The sequence below is a fragment of the Cebus imitator genome, unplaced genomic scaffold, assembly GCF_001604975.1.
Source record: "Cebus imitator isolate Cc_AM_T3 unplaced genomic scaffold, Cebus_imitator-1.0 Scaffold80, whole genome shotgun sequence".
In the NCBI taxonomy this organism is placed as follows: Eukaryota; Metazoa; Chordata; class Mammalia; order Primates; family Cebidae; genus Cebus; species Cebus imitator.
The window spans coordinates 702,872-720,842 of NW_016107395.1; the positions used below are offsets into that span (position 1 = coordinate 702,872).

Here is a 17,971-nt window from a genome sequence, read left to right on the forward strand (position 1 = left end):
AAAAAAAAAAAAAAAAAAAGAAGAAACCAAAAAACTTTATATACAGGATGTACTACTCTTGCTAGAATAGAAAAACCATATACTCACCATATAGTCACTATAAACTGAATAAATAATATGTCTTACATCTAAAGCAAACATATACAGTTGCTATTGTGACTGAGTGCAGATCACTTAAAAACGTTACTCAGTTCCTAGTAACCCATTGGTCATTATATATTTTCCCAATTAATGAATGGATTGTACAACTATCATCATGTTGGTGGGAGGAGGGGTTTCACTAAAATTTTCAAGGTAAAGTGGGTCTTATACTTCTTAGTTTGAAATAATTTATTTTAACTTACTTTACCACCCTCACCTGCCATTTCCTCCTATAAAACCTATGCTCTAGCAAAACAAAACCCTGCCATTCTTTGAACATAAACTTCTCTTTCATGCCTCCACTTGGCTGTTCCATGTATCATCAACACCTTCTCTCTTCCCTTCTCTCAAGACCCAGCTCAAATAGAATGTCCTTTGCAAAAATCTTTGACTTCCCTAGTTTCATGAGGCACACCGTCCTTCCAGTTCTGAGGGAAACTCATGCAAAGTTCTATTTTTATGGTGCTTATCACGTTTATCAGCCCACCCTGACCCTTTAGTGGCAACTCTACAACCAGGCCTCTGTCTCATAAATCTTGGCACAGCCGGGCTTTAATTCTTTGCTGAAATAATACAAAGCATTATCCTTTTTAAGGAGCTAGTAATGCAGTACAATTTTCCTTTACTTAGAGGGGTAAAAGTACCAAGAATTGACTAGGAAGTTGTTCTCTGAGAACTGAAGTTGGGAACTTTGAGAACAGTGAAAGCACAATTGTCAGCTTATGTTGTTACTTGGTCATACAGTTAAACTTGTCTCCTAGAAGATTCTTAATTATCTGGATGCAAAACTACTATCCTACTGTTGGTTATTACTGGTATGCTTTGTTTCTAAGGGAAATGGACCCATGATTTGGATATTTTATTCAAAGGCTGCACATTTTTTCTTATATTTCTTCTGAAATAAATTATTGCCTTAAAATTTTGTTTATATTTCTTATTTTAATCTGTAACATAATATGTTACAGTAATCAAACCTAGGCAAGTACATCTGGTGGACTGACTAAACAGAAAACCTTGCCAAAAGTCCCTTTCACTTGCCTACGGAGGTTGGATTTGTGTGTTACTCATTAAATAAATACACTTTTGTACAATAACATCATTGCTGTAGCCTGGAATTAGGCATATCTGCTTCTGTTTGAATCTATACAAGGGACATTTTGCCACTAGAAATTCCAGAAGGTGCTTATTAGGAAAAATTAAAATTTTATTACATTTGAGTGAAAACTATTGCCAGACAGAGACCAGGCATTTGTTAAAGAGCAAAGTAAAATAAGAAATGGATTTACCCATGAAAATGGGAATATATAATCTAACCTTATAAAATGAGTTAGAAGGATAATGAATCACTGTTGAAAGCCTTTGTGTGTTTTTAAAATGAGAATGTCAATAATTTTAATGGTCTTTGTATGCAGCTGGCATAAATAGATTAAAAGTTATTTTGGCATCTGGATCTGCCAATATGTGATTTTAAGGATAATGTTCTAGGGCAGGGAGCAGCAAGCTTTTTCTACAAGTGGCCTGGATAGTCAGATGTAGGCCATATGGTGTCTGTTGAAATTACTCACCTCTGCCATTATTGTATGAAAGTAGCCATAGATGATATGTAAACATATGAATGTGGCTGTGTTCCAATCAAAATAAAACTTTATTTCTTTTAAGTGGTAGGTCAAATTTAGGCTTTGGGCCATAGATTGCTGACTGTTGTTCAAAAGAATTGGTTCCCAAAGCATGGCTCCTAAACTAGCAGCATCAGTATTATCTGGGAGCATATTAGCTATGGACATTTCTGTGCCCTTCCCAAGACCTACTGGATCAGAAACTTGAGTGAGGCCCAGTGATCTGTGTTTCAACAGGTCCTTCAATGCATTGTTGAGTTTGAGAACCTCTTTTCTAGAGTAAAGACTAAATAAAATTACCTTCTTCTGAATCATTTCCTCCTCATCAACTTTTAGACATTGTCCTTATGCATGGGCAGAAGATAAGTGAATATGGAAGATACATTAGCCCAGACTACACTCCATGAATAAAACTATTTGTTGGCCTTAAAGAATTGCGTGTTATTGATATTTTTTATCATAAATGTGATATATTTGGGAACAGATTAATGTAAAGATATTACTAAGTTTAAGAAAGGTAAGATGAAATAGGAAGTATGCCTTCTGTGATCAATTTTAGATATCATGTATCACCCGAAAAATTTATGTCTAAAGCCANGCTCTAGGTAGAGGTAACCTAGATGTCAGCTCTTTGAGTCCAATATACAGAAATGAAAAACTATGAATAGGAAAAATGAAATCAGTGATATTCAGCTTTTAAAAAAATCTTAGAAACATATTGCGGCTTAATAAAAAAAGTTGAAACTTAAGAGTTTTACAGGTTTCTAACCTAACAAGACAGTACAGACTAAGCACGTCCTATGATTATAGCCAATGTACAGTGTGTTTCTCTAACCATTCCTTAGATAAGGGTATCTGCTCAGACTCTGAAATAGCCAGATCTTACTTGCAAATTCTCACAAGTCATACAATCTTATATTACACTGAAGTTCTATTCTCTTTCCAAGAAACCTAAGCAATCTGCTTTTCTTTAGTCTAACAACTGGCTATGAAGACATCTCTAAGAAATTTAAGATGGAAGAGTGGCAAAGTGTTTCTAAATATTATTTTGTACTTTTAAAGTCAACAGGATATTATTCAAATAGGAAAACAATAACTCCAATTAAAAGGCAATCTATACTATTCGAGGTTTTTAAAACCACAAACAAAATTGAGGATTAGGATGCTGACCCGGATAAATCCATTTTCCGGAGGAACTGGCTGACGACACCCAGAATCTGCTTCTATCTCAGGAAGATCGACCTCTTGTATTTCTTCATCATCATTGATACATGGTTGTCCACTAAAAGGGAAACATAAATATGTGTGTACATGTGTGTATATGTTTATGCGTATACATGTATTCATACTATATACATATATGTATAAAACAGAAAACATTATATACAGAAAAAGGCAGATCAGCAGACCCAATGCCTCATTAATATTCTGTGCTGGCAGAGGTAAACTTCTAATTGTTTCTTTACTTAGCAGTAGACTGACAACCATTTGAACTCTCAATGTTAGTGAGAGTTAGGGGGAAATGACCCATTCTTTCCCCTTACCCGGCCTTACTTGTTTTCCATGATTGAAAATGTGCAGTCTTCCTCTTGTTGCTTCTCCCCCTCACAGCGTTTCCCTCCTCGTTGTGGGGCAGGGTTATTGCATTCTCGGGTTCTTGATCTCTTATAAGTAGCACCACAGGTACTCCAGGAAGACCAACAGCCCCAGTGTCCATCTACCGCATCTGGAACAAAGGAAGACTCACCCCCATGGATCATGGGGCAGCTGAATTTGGGTTTTGAAGCAAAGCCAGCCTGGTTTCCTCACTTTTTAGCTAAGTGATTTCCTTTGTGGAATCTGATAGGGTTATTCTGAGGATTAAAAGAAATTACCTGTGGAAGGGGTCTGATACATTGCCTGATTTCCTTTTAGGCTTTGTTCCCACAAGCCTAAATAAAATGGCAACCATTATGAATTATTTTCAACTGTTAACCTCTGTACTCTTTGCTTTGGAGACCTTTTAAAAATGTGCACTCATATATGTATAAACATGAACATCTTCTTAATAGATGCATATTAAATTACATTTTTAATTGTGGTAGAATATATTCTTACTCCCATGCCTTATCCTGTTTCTAAGGAGGATTTGAGGTAACTATGAACATTACTTAGTCCTGTATGAAAACTTTGATTGTCGCTTAATTTATCTTTCATTACAAAGCCATCCTTCTTCTATATTACAATACATAAGAGGCTTATAATATTAGTATTACATATTTTATGTTATGTTTGATTTTTTATGTTTTGAGCATTGTGCACGTATTTTTTGAGATACATATATAATACATTTGTATTCCTTAGATAGATACTGATGTTATCCCCATTTTATGGATGAACAGATTGAGGCATAGGGAAACTAGGTAACTTTCCCAAGGTCACATAGCTGGTAGTTTACAGCTGAGACTCACACTTTTTGCAGGTTTATCTTCCTTGTGAGCCTGTACAAGGTGGAGGATCCTAATAGAAGTTTTGTTTCTTTTTAATTGACCAACTTAGAATATTCTTTGAAGGGGAAAACGTGTCTACCTCACAACAGATTCCTGATACTTACTGGATTTATAATCTGGAGACCGTCTCTCACAGCTCTCACCATAGGTGCCGCTCTGACACACACACAGACATTCAGTCCCTGAGAGGGTGGGTCGGCCATTATTAGGGCATGGAGCACACTGGCAAGGATCGAACTTGGCTGCATACTCCTGGAAAGCTTTCCTGAGGTTGTTCCGTTTTGTCACTGCACAGGGGATGTTTCTTACCAAGTCCACAATGGGGGCAAGCTATAAGCAAATGGGAGAGAGGAGGTCCAGTCACATCCCCTTTAGTAATAGGTTGCCATTACTGCCCAGCTCTCATGAAATGAGAGGGAGAGACTGAAAATTCTACACTTCAAAGAGACTGTTGAAGAATATAGTATTGCCACTTATTGAACTAGCAGGCAAAAGCCTTCTACTTGTGGACAGGTGTGATGTATATGGCAATTACCTTCCCTGAAATTTTACTATGAAGGAAGCTACATGGGAAGTGTTGCTTACTTGGTTGTATGTCATGTTATTTATTAAATATCCCATGTAAGCATCAAAGCACTGGGCTAGGTGACCAAGCGTTAGGTTAACTCTTTACTGCTCTACTGAAACCTCATTAAATTTGATTCAAGCAGCAAAAATCTAGAGAGGATAAGAGAGACTTTCAATGTCCTTTATTTCCAGGGACAGTTTTTGCTTTTGTTGGAGTTAGATGAGAAAATGTGGAGTGGGAGAAAATGAAGAAATAAACTTGCCAGTAGGATAAATGGAAGAATTACAGTAACAAATAATGTAGTTAATGGATAAATCACGGCTCATTTTATTAACATTGTAAAACCTCAAAGAAATGACTGTCTAGTGCAATATGACTTGCAAGTACCCAGAAGGGCAGCTGGGTCTCATTTTTCTCCCATAACCTGCAGAGCCCAATACATCTTCACGCTGCACGTAAATGATTCTATTTTCATAATGATTGAACTATTTTATCTTCATTTAAATAAAATGAACATAATGGCTTCTTTGGAGGCCATTTAAAAATGTGAATATGTTTTGGGCAAAACAGGTTCTAAATGACATATGGCTGATATGTGGGTAAAGTATTCCATAAATAATAAATCTCACCTTTTAATGCAATTACAACAAATACAAAAATAGTAAATTCAATTAGTAGTAGTAGAAACAGGAAGTCAAATGGATCTAAAATCTCATTTATCTCATAGAGCTACAAATGAAGACAGGGGTGTTCATCAAAGAGTTGCAAGAAAAACACAAACCAGATTTATTGTATACATGGAAAAATAAAAGTACTACCCAAGGCAAGTTTGAGCATTTTTATTCACTAAGTTCCATTTCCTGGTGTTTCCTGCATGCCAGGAATTCTAAATACCATACTGTAGAATGCTTGTTTTAATAGCAAAAGTGATGGATTTAACGTTTAAGGAAGTTCTGGCCAGGGCAATCAGGCAAGAGAAAGAAATAAAGGATATTCAGTTAGGAAAAGAGAACGTCAAATTGTCTGTTTGCAGATGACACGATTGCATATTTAGAAAACCCCATCGCCTCAGCCCAGAATCTCCTTCAGCTGCTAAGCAACTTCAGCAAAGTCTCAGGATACAAAATCAATGTGCAAAAATCACAAGCATTCCTATACGCCAATAATAGAGAGCCAAATCATGAGTGAACTTCCATTCACAATTGCTACAAAGAGAATAAAATACCTAAGAGTACAACTTACAAGGGATGTGAAGGACCTCTTCAAGGAGAACTGTAAACCACTGCTCAAGGAAATGAGAGGACACAAACAAACAGAAAAACATTCCATGATCATGGTTAGGAAGAATAAATATTGTGAAAATGGCCATACTGCCCAAAGTAATTTATAGATTCAATGTTATTCCCATCAAGCTACCATTGACTTTCTTCATAGAATTAGAAAAAAACTGCTTTAAATTTTATATTGAATGATAAAGGAGCCCACACAGCCAAGACAATTCTAAGCAAAAAGAACAAAACTGGAGGCATCACACTATGTGACTTCAAACAAGTCTACAGTAACCAAAACAGCATGGTACTGGTACCACATCAGGTATACAGACCAATGGAACAGAACAGAAGCCTCAGAAATACCACCACACATCTACAACCATCTGATCCTTGACAAACCTGACACCATGCAATGGAGAAAGGATTCCCTATTTAATAAATGTGTTGGGAAAACTGGCTAGCCGTATGCAGAAAGTTGAAACTGGATCCCTTCCTTACACCTTATAAAAAAATTAACTCAAGATGGATTAAAGACTTAAATGTAAGACCTACAACCATAAAAACCATAAAAGAAAACCTAGGCAATACCATTCAGGACAAAGACTTCATGACTGAAACATCAAAAGCAATGGCAATAAAAGCCAACATAGACAAATGGGATCTAATTAAACTAAAGAGCTTCTGCACAGCAAAAGAAGCTATCATCAGCGTGAACACGCAACCTACAGAATACGAGAAAATTTTTGCCATCTATCCATCTAACTAAGGGCTAATATCCTGAATCTACAAAGAATTTAAATTTACAAAACAAAAACAAATAACCCTATCAAAAAGTAGGCAAAGGATATGAGCAGGCGCTTTTCAAAAGAAGACATTTATGCAGCCAATAAACGTATGAAACGAAGCTCATCATCACTGGTCATCAGAGAAATGCAAATCAAAACCACGATGAGATCCAATCTCATACCAGTTAGAATGGTGATCATTAAAAAGTCAAGAAACAAGAGATGCTGAAGAGGATGTAGAGAATTAGGAAGACTTTTACACTGTTGAAGGGAGTGTAAATTAATTCAACCATTGTGGAAGACAGTGTGGTGATTCCTCAAGGATCTAGAACTAGAAATAGCATTTGACCTAGCAATCTGATTACTGGGTATATACTTCTATTTATAAAAGGATTATAAATCATTCTACCATAAAGACACATGCACATGTATGTTTATTGCAGCTCTGTTCACAATAGCAAAGACTTGGAACCAACTTCAATGCCCATCAAGGATAGACTGGATAAACAAAATGTGGCACATATACACCACGGAATACTATGCAGCCATAAAAATGATGAGTTCATGTCCTTTGCAGGGACATGAATGAAACTGGAAACCATCATTCTCAGCAAATTAACACAAGAACAGAAAACAAAACATCGCATGTTCTTGCTCATAAGTGGGAGTTGAATAATGAGAACCCTTGGACTCAGAGAGGGGAACATCAGACATTGGGGGGTGGGGGTCTAGAAGAGGGATAGCATTAGAAGAAATACCTAATGTAGATAACGGGTTGATAGGTGCAGCAAACCACTATGGCATGTGTATATCTATGTAGCAAACCTGTACAGTCTGCACATGTACCCCAGAACTTAAAGTATAATAATAAAAAAAGGTACATTGTGCATGAATGCTAAAGAAAGACATTTCCTTTATTGTCTGAAATGAAAATGGAAAACAAATAGTGTGATGTGCATATTGGGCTGCTAGAGAACTACTTTAGGTCTCTTACCTGGAATAATTTTTTTCTTACCTCAAAGTCAACCACCACAGGATTTTCCTTCACTGATTCTAACCACTCAGAAAATGTCTTCTCCTCCAGACCAGAGCTCCCTTTCTCCCATGCCAAAGCTGCTGCATACTCACTCCTTCCACCTCGAGTCAGGGATATGGATTTCTCTGCTCCCTGCAAAAATGAACCTGCAGGGTGTTTTGATAAAAATACCCATTTAATTTTAGTGCAAATTCCTATTCTAAAAAACCAGCCTATTTGCACAGAAGGAAAAAGTAGATGATACAGTGCATAGCTACATTAAGTAAGCCAAGTGAAAAAGCAAGGTAACACTCCTCCCTGTAGGGAGTTTAATAATAGAAATAACAATAACAGCACTAACAGCTACTATTTATTAGGTGTCTGGTAGATGTCAGACACTTTACACACATTATCTTATATAATTCTCATGACAACCCTGAGAAGTAGATATTATTATAAACATGAACATTGAAGCTGAAAGTAATTTGTCCCGGACCACAAAGTTACTAAGAGACAGGACTGGGATGCAAATACAGCCGAGTCCTTGACTACTCTGTCCCCTACTCTTTCATGCCAGGCTTCCTGCTTCTGATTTATGTTAGCATAAGTTTTGGGTGCTCAGAATAACCTACATCACATGGTTTCTGGTAGCCAATCAATTGACTGTCATGCGGAAACTTCCAATTACAGGGAAAAAATGGTAGAATGATTTTATACTTAAAGACAGAGGTAAAGCACAAGTAACACAGAAAAAAAATTAACCATCAGGTTAAGAGTTGGCACAATGTTTCTTTAGATACAGTGACATTTACTGTTAAAGTATATAGAACAATTTTTTCATACAAATTTCCAAAATAATTTCCATTAACCAAATTATAACTTTAACTAACATGGATAGAGACTGAGTAATAAGGAATGGTAGTAAGAAATAATAGCAAATACAAAGGCTACTGATATGGGTGATGGTTAGTGGCATTAATTTGGTGTCTACCAGTAAGAATTAGCTATGCCCCCACTCTTCAGAACTTCTACAGTAAGATAGTCTAGAATGATTGGAAGAATGGATGAAATCCTCTTCCTATGAAGAAAATGGTATGCCTGCTTTTAAAGTGAAGTGTGTAAGAAAACACAGGTACAAGGTGTAACAAAACAAATGTATACAATGAAAGTTTTAGAGGTTTTTGTATTTATTTTTCATATAAAAATAGACAAATTAGGATTTGCCAATATATCATGTATAGATTGACAGTGGCTTTGCCATGTTAATTCATATTTAGATTGATATCATGTGTTTCATAAATAGACTGACACTGGTACGGGTTATCTGTGAAGGGCATGGGATACTGAAGAAAGAGTAAGTCTGTTAACTGTCCCCTTAGCTTACTCTTACAAGTGAACAAGTGGCTTAAAATGATTCCAGAAAGAAAATGCAGATCAAAGATAATGTCAATAATGCAAATATAAGAAAAAAACTAGTGAAAGACAGAATGAATATTTCTACTTCTGCAGTCTTCTCAGAAGCCACATCATAAGATGAACACTGAAGCTCATCAAAGCATGTCAGAAAATTTCAAGAAGCTTTTGTAACATATGGATTTATCAATGAACTTTGTTCTTAAATGTTTGTAGCCACTACTATGAAGAAGATAAAAATTCTGTTTCATATACACTATTTTTTTAAAAAGTCAACTTTTACATTTACATATTTTAATGCACATTTTTGAATAATTCAATTATATAATTCTTTAGTAAAAATATACATATTAGTGATATATCCTCAAAAAATTTTTTTTCTTTTTTCTTTCTTTCTGTGTTGTTTCCATGGTACCTCAAAAAATTTTAATGATAAAATTACAGATTTGAAAAGTTTGAAGTCTAATAATTTAATTGAACTGGCTCAGGGTTAGAAATAGGCAAATCTATGTTCTTGTGTGTGTGTTTTGCTCTTCAGTGTGTCTGTGTCTTTGACTTTAGGCAAATTGTTATCAATAAACATTTTTTGAGGATCTTCTATATGCCAGGCCCAGATAGATATAAAATATCATGTTAAGAACTGACACTCTCAGTGAGTTTATGGAATAGGTACATAAATATGCTAGCAAGACCATGGAGACATAAAAAAGGATGGAAAAGAAGAAAGGAAGGAAGGTAGAAAGGGGAGAGGGAGGTAGAGAGGGAGGCAAAATGGAAGAAAAGAAAGGAAATTAAAGACCAATAAAACAGTTTTTTGCTAAGTATTACTTAATGGTAAAAACAATGATTACCTAGTTAGGAAAGTGAAATAATTCTGTCATCTTTGGCAATTAGGGTGGTGATCTGAAGGAAGACTAACGTGTTCCTGGAAGGAAAGGTGAGACTTATTAGGGCGATGATGGCCCTAATATCAGGGAGATGATGGCCTTCTAAGCCATGGATGTACATGGACAAGGACTTGGAGTCAGGGCAGATGTGCCATGCTCTGGAGACAGCACATATAAATAAGCATCAGTTAGAGTTGAAGTGGAAGGCCCAGGGAGGGGGAAGAACAGAAAAATTGAGAGAATCTGGATGTAAAGCCAAAGAAATTAGACTTCATTCTTCAGGTTTAGAAACAGTTGCATTTTCTGGAAACAATGAAAGGTTTTGAGGTGGGGATTTAAAATGATTCAGGAATATTAGCAGTGCTGTGTCAGCTGGGAAGCAATGGATGTTTGAAAAATCAGTTTGGAGCCTATTACAATAGTCTAACATTGCAGTATCCTCTTGTTTCTACAGGCTGAAAACTAGGGTCCATATTTGATATTTTCTCATGTCAATTCCTCTAAATTAACTCAGTTTCCTAAGTAGCCCTGATTATAGCCTAGTATTTTCTTTCTTTTTTAATTATTTATTAATTATTATTATTATTTTAAAGCCTATAGCAACCCAGTATTCCCAAGCGGCCTCCCATCCAAGTACTAACCAGGCCCGACCCTGCTTAGCTTCCAAGATCAGAAGAGATCGGGCCTAATATTTTCTTACATTTTAAGTAAACTTTTATGCTGAAGTTTACTTAAAATTACTTACATATTGACACAAATGTACACAAATCATTAAGCATACAGCTCAATTATTTGTAAAAAGTGAGCACACTCATATAATCACTGCCCATATCTAGAAATAGAACTCTAGCAACACCCAAAAGCCTCCTTCATACTTTCATCCAGTCATTATTCCATCCTCAAATGCAAATGCCAATTTTATTATTATTGCTATAGATTAGATTTGCATATTTTAAACTTTATACATAAAGTTTTAACACATGTACCATTTTGTGCCTGCTTCCTTTTGCTCAGTTTTATGTTTGTGACATTTGTCTACTTTGTTTGTAGCAGTAGTTAATTCATATCATAATTTATCCATTTTACTCTTGTTAGACGTTTGAATTATATCCAATAAATGAATAATGCTGCTTTGAATATTCTTATTTTTGCTCCATGTTTGTGCATATTTCTCTTGGTGCACACCTAGTAATAGAGTTTCTAAGTCATAAATAAGTGTGTGTGCATTTATATTTCACTTTAGTGGATAATGCCAAATAGTTTCCAAAATGGTATTAATAATTTATACTCCTACCAGCAGTGTATGGCAGGTTGTGAAGTTCTACTGCCAATACTTGTTAATTAAAATTTTTTCACCATTTGCACGAGGTGGTATTTTATGGTTTTAACTTTTTATCCTTTGGATTCCCAGTTATCTTGATCATCTTTTCTTGTTTATTGGTTATTTAAATATGTTGTTTTGTGACATGTTTATTCAATTTTTTTGCTTATTTTACAATTTCAACTACAATTTTCCTATTTATATGCCTTTACTGCATGCCACTTGGGCAACTACAAAATAATTATAGCAGACATGAATTGAATATTTAGTATAGGCTGGGCTTTGTGCTCATCAATTTATATGGATGGTTTATTTAATTCTCACAGTAAGCATATGAAGTAAATACTATTATTTTTATTTTCCTTACAAGAAAAAAGATTAAATTCTTGATGTTGATTACAGAGCCAATCAATAGTAGAGCCAACACTTGAATATAGTCTAGCCTGAAAATTTAGTTAATATGCAATGAATTTAATATATCACAGCTAGAAATAATTTCTATAAATAACATTTACTTTCCTGCTTAATAATTTTTACTGTTTTCCCACTGAATCACTCCATTAGCGTGTTCTGCTCAATACTAAGTCTGTGAATTTCTTGGCAAGGTATTTTAAGGGAAAACTGCGTACTATTTCAGCTTCTTAAAATATCACAATGCTCTTTATAATTTGAAAAGCTCTGAGAATTTCTCTTTAACACTGTTACACTCAAAGTTTTTCAATTTAAAAATGGAACTCCCTTTTCATATGCAACACCTATTAACATTTTTTAGATCAAATGTGGGATAATGACAAATTTACTAGGAGTAAGTCTATATTTTTTAGCAAGGCACACAAGCCCTGTTTAATATGGACCAAACCTACCTTCTCAGCTTTATTTCAAAAAATTTATGCTCAAGCCAAATAGAAACACTCATTTATTCATTTACATAATCATGCTTTTCCTCTCTGTGCCTATGTTTCCTCATCTATAAAATAGGGGTAATAATTTGTACCAGTCTTATGGGGTTGTTGTGAGAATTAGAAGTTAACACACACAAAACACTTAGGACAATGCCCAGAGCATAGTAAGAGTTCAATAAATGTTAATTATCCATTCATTTATTCTTTCAAGCATTCACGTGTTCATTGAGCACATCTATTAAATATTTATAATGTGCTAGACATGGTACAAAGTATTGAGGACATAAAGACCATGTCATTGTCCTGAATTTGCATACTGTGGAGGAAATAGAAAGCAAACATAATACAGTGTGATGAGTGCTATGATGGTGTGCATGCAGGTTGCAGTGAGTACATATAGGAGGGTGCCTAACCTTAATTATGAATAACAATAGAGATGGTAATCAGGTAAGGCCTCCTGGTAAAAATTACAATTTCAAGATTTTGTTACTTCAAAATAGCTATTATATCTTTAGCATATAAACACTTAAGCAACACAGAAAAACACAATAATTATTCCCCTTATTGTTTAGTCTTAGTTTTATATATTAAATGAATCCAGTTCTCATTGCCTCATCTTTGCTTATGTTTCTTTACTCCAGGGCTCTATATTTATGTATTGGATTAATTAATTATGTATTGGAGATAGACAGATAGATAGATATTGAGATGGAGTCTCACTCTGTTGCCAGGTTGGAGTGCAGTGGCACACTCTCAGCTCACTGCAGTCTCCGCCTCCTGGGTTCAAGTGATTCTCCTGCCTGAGCCTCCCAAGTAGCTGGGATTACAGATTCACGCCATCACACCCAGCTATTTTTTTGTATTTTTAGTAGAGACAGGGTTTCACTGTGTTGGCACGGATGGTCTAGATCTCCTGACCTCAAGATCTGTCCACCTCGGCCTCCCAAAGTTCTGGGATTACAGGAGTGAGCCACCATGCCTGGCCTGGATTAATATTTTAATATTAATTTTTATATGTCTTTTTATATTTTTAAATCTCTATTATTTCTCTTATAACTGAAGTGGAATCATGGGCTTTCTATATTTACAGCCTCAGCCTGGAAAGAATCGAGAGAGAAAAAGAGTAAAATTTTGTCTTTTGAGCTCACAAGTATACTTTTATAAATCTAGCAAAAATCATAGATTTGAAGGCTAGGATTTTTAATGTCAAGGGCCAGGCTTTTGAGAGAGAAAAATAATTCTTGATTTCTTAACACTTGAACTAAAATATCAAGAGCCAAATATTTTAGGATTCAGAATAATAGAATTTGTAACATTGACCATAAAATGATAAAGAATATATAAAATAGCCATTTTCCTTCTCAAAAGTAGAAAAGATTTTCAGCAGCTGGGAGAATGGGGAATATTGGACATGTGGTAACTAAAATATAGACTTTGTGGATTCCTTAGTGCAGGTCTAAGATTCTACCACTTTGGGGAAATCTTGGAAAGAATAGTTTGACAAGAGAAATTTGATAGAAACTCATAAGAGGCTCTTCAATAAGTTAATGGAAAATGTGTATTATGAAAAAAATGCATGGCTTTCAATTTTTTTTGCACAAAAATAAATTTATAATAACTTACCATTACATGGCTGAATAAAATCTAGTTTGAGGCACAAAGAAGGATAAGATAGCAGTTTGAAAAGAATACCTAATCAGAGCAACTTGAATTCTTCTAAAGTAAACGTAAGACCAAACATCAAATTTATGGTAAAGCTTGGGTGGAAGAATAGTGAAATTACTGATGCCTTAGGAAAAGTTTATGGGGACAATAATGCAAGGCAGTCAGCAGTTTTCAGAGTCATAACTCATTGTAGGAAGGGAAGAAAGAATTTTGAAGAGAAAACTCCTAGCAGTAGACCATCTGCATGAATTTGTGAGGAAAAAATTTACCTTGTTCATGCCCTAATTGAAGAGGAGTAATGATTAACAGTGAAAACAATAGCCAACACTGTAGAAATCTCAATTAGTTCAGTCTACACAATCTGAAAAATTAAAGATGAGCAAACTGCCCACTCAGTGGTTGCCAGAACTATTGTGCCCAGATCAGCTGCAGACAAGAGCAGAGCTTTTAATAAAAATTTTAAACATGTAGGATCAGATCCTGAAGCATTTTTTAAAAAAGAAATGTACACAAGAGATGAAAAATGGATTTACCATTATGGTCCTGAAGACAAAGTACAATCAAAGTAATGGCTACCAAGAGGTGGAAGTGGCCCAACCAAAGCAAAACTGGCCTAGTCAAGAGCAAAGGTCATGGAAATGGTTTTGTGGGATGCTCAAGGCATTCTGCTTGTTAATTTTCTGAAGGGTCAAAGAATAATAGCATCTTCTTATGAGAGTGTTTTGAGACAACCAAACTTTTAGCAGAAAAATGCCCAGGAAAGCTTTATCACAGAGTCCTTCTCTACCGTGATAATGCTCCTACTCATTCCTCTAATCAAACAAGGGCGATTTTGTGAGAGTTTAGATGGGAAATTATTAGATATCCACCTTTCAGTCCTTCTTTAAGGCCTTCTGACTTCTTTTTGTTTTCTAATCTTAAAAATATCTTTAAAAGGCATCCATTTTTTTCAGTTATTAATGTGAATTGACACCATTAAATTCCTAGGACCCTCAGTTCTTTAGGGATGGACTAGATGGCTGTTATCATTTACAAATGTGTCTTGAGCTTTATGAAACTTATGTTGATAAATAAAGTTTATATTTTCTATTTTTAATTCTAGTTCCCTGTGAACTTTTTGAAGTCCTCTCATGTACATTTGATCTTCTCAAGTAGAATGGGAATGGCAAGCCTTATAGAGAATCTTTTATATCCAACATGGCCACCCAAGCAAGTGGTTCCTGTGGTAGTCTCAAGGCCCTCACATTTCACTGTGATGTACAGAAATCTGGCAGGGGTTTCCTAAAGCCTCAAGAAGGTAAGGTAGTCTCGAGAAAGAGTGGTAGACAAAAAAGGGCACGGCCTCTTTGTGAGGAAGATTCAAAGGACATGGATCTAATAACCTGACCTTTCTCTCTGGCTGCCCTTAGTATTTTCTCCTTCATTTCAACCCTGGTGAATCTGATGATTATGTGCCTTGGGGTTGCTCTTCTTGAAGAATATCTTTGTGGTGTTCTCTGAATTTCTTGGACTTAAATATTGGCTTGCCTTGCTAGGTTGGGGAAGTTTTCCTGGATAATATCCTGAAGAGTGTTTTCCAGCTTGGATTCGTTCTCTCCGTCACATTCAGGTATACCTATCAAATGTAGATTAGGTCTTTTCACATAATCCCATATTTCTTGGAGACTTTGTTCATTTCTTTTTACTCTTTTTTTTTTTTATCTTGCTTTCTCATTTTATTTCATTGAGTTGATCTTCAATCTCTGATATCCTTTCTTCTGTTTGGTCAATTCAGCTGTTGAAACTTGTGCATGCTTCGCGAAGTTGTCGTGTTGTGTTTTTCAGCTCCATCAATTCATTTATATTCCTCTCTAAGCTGTTCATTCTTGTTAGCATTTTGTCAAATCTTTTTTCAAGGTTCTTAGTTTCTTTGCATTGTGTTAGAACATGTTCTTTTAACTCGGAGAAGTTTGTTATTACCCACCTTCGGAAGCCTGTTTCTGTCAATTCATCAGACTCATTATCCATCCAGCCTTGTTCCCTTGCTGGTGAGGAGTTGTGATCTCTTGGAGGAGGAGAGGTGTTCTGGTTTTGTTTTCATCCTTTTTGTGCTAGTTTCTTCCCATCTTTGTGGATTTATCTACCTGCGGTCTTTGTGGTTGGTGGCTTTCAGATGGGGTCTCGACATCCTTTTGGTTGATGATGAAGTTATTTCTTTCTGTTTCTTAGTTTTTCTTCTAACAGGCCCCTCTGCTGTAGGACTGCTGGAGGTCCACTCCAGACCCTGCTTGCCTGGGGGTCACCTACAGCAGTTGCAGAACAATATGGGTTGCTGCCAGTTTCTTCTTCTGTTATCTTCGTCCCAGAAGGATACCCGCCAGATATCAGCCTGAGCTCTCCTTTATGAGGTGTCTCTGGATATACAGGGGTTGGAGAGCTGCTTGAGGAGACAGTCTGTCCCTTATAGGAGCTCAAGTCCTGAGCTGTGAGCTCCATTGTTCTGTTCAGAGCTGCTGGGCAGATACATTTAAGTCTGCTGCAGTGGAACTCATAACTTCCTTTTTTTTCCCCAGGTGCTCTGTTCTGGGAATGTGGGGCTTTATTTGTAAGTTCCTGTCATGCTTCTGCCTTTTTTCAGAGATACCCTGCCCAGCAAGGATGTAGCCTAGTCATAGTCTTTCAGCAGAGGTGTTGCTGAGCTGCTGTGGGCTCTGCCTAGCTGCTGTGTGAACTTTCTTTCAGTTTTGTTTATAGGGGTATAGTTAAAACTACCTTGGTAATCACAGTCTCCCTCAGTAATGGCGGACTGCCTCTGTAATGGCGGACTGCCTCGGTAATGGCAGACTACCTGGGTAATGGTGGACTGCCTCAGTAATGGCGGACTGCCTCGGTAGTGGTGAACTGTCTTGATAATGGCGGACGCCTGTTCCCCCACAGATCTGGACCATCCTGGGTCCAGCTGTGTGTGCTGTGAAACTCTCAACCCAGAGGGTTTCAGATTGCTGGTCTTTGTGGAGGTGGCTCCCTGTTTCAGCCCCCTTTTTTTTTTCAGTTGAACGGCGATTTTGTCTCCCAGGCATTCCAGTCGGCAGCTGAAATGGTGCCCAGGTTTGTGTGAGTTTTTGTGTGGAGACCCTGAAGCAGCCGCACTGGAGACTTGTGGTACTTTTTTGCCTGGGAATCTTCTGGTCTGTGGGCAGTAAAATTTCATTTGGAAGTGCAGTGATCACTCACCCTCTGCATTTTTGCTGGGAACTGCACTCCAGAGCTGTTCCTGTTCAACCATCTTGGATCATCCTTAATTAATTCTTATACTGAATCTTTTTTATCTCTGAGTTCTTGATTTGTTTACTGAACTCATACTCATTAAATTATTCTACTGCATGATAAACTGATATAGAATCTGAATTCATATTTTGGTTAATATCGCCAGATTATTTGTTTTTCATGCTATATGCCTTTTTGCCCTCTTTTTCTTTTTTGCTATAATGGGAATATGCAATTGTCAGGCTAGTTCTTTCATATGGCTTATGCATAACAAAATCATGTATATGTAGACCATCTATCTTTTCTGATACTGTATTTAAAATTATTTTTTATTATAGTAAATATTATATTTGTTTTTTTTGTCTGTTTTCCCCATGAGAAGGTAGGCTTCAAATTTGGGAATTTCTGTGATTCTGCTTCCATTTAATCTGAGCAGTCAGGCAAAATAAGGAAATGGAATTTTACAGAGAGGAAGGAGTTATTTATAATGGCAAGGCATAGGAGAGAGCCTGACTTGTTTAGGAGGCTGCATAAAGTTTAGCTATGCAGAGAAGGACAGGAACTTATGCTTAAGGCCATGTGGAACCATGACATGTTCCAAGTATGAAGGTTTCATGAATCAGGTTTTCCATAGAGAAGATTCCTCTCATAA

The 17,971-nt window shown here is 36.3% G+C and overlaps 1 protein-coding gene across 1 annotated transcript in view; it reads right to left on the reverse strand.

The window, feature by feature from the left end:
• The window catches only part of C6 (complement C6), a 69,471-nt gene that overhangs the window by 13,664 nt on the left and 37,836 nt on the right, over nucleotides 1–17,971 (reverse strand). The window contains exons 10-13 of the mRNA XM_017533130.2: nucleotides 7,886–8,052; nucleotides 4,351–4,576; nucleotides 3,312–3,483; nucleotides 2,928–3,039 (exon numbers count right to left, since the gene is read on the reverse strand). Of these exons, the coding sequence (XP_017388619.1) occupies nucleotides 2,928–3,039; nucleotides 3,312–3,483; nucleotides 4,351–4,576; nucleotides 7,886–8,052 (677 nt within the window). The remainder of the gene's footprint in view (nucleotides 1–2,927; nucleotides 3,040–3,311; nucleotides 3,484–4,350; nucleotides 4,577–7,885; nucleotides 8,053–17,971) is intronic.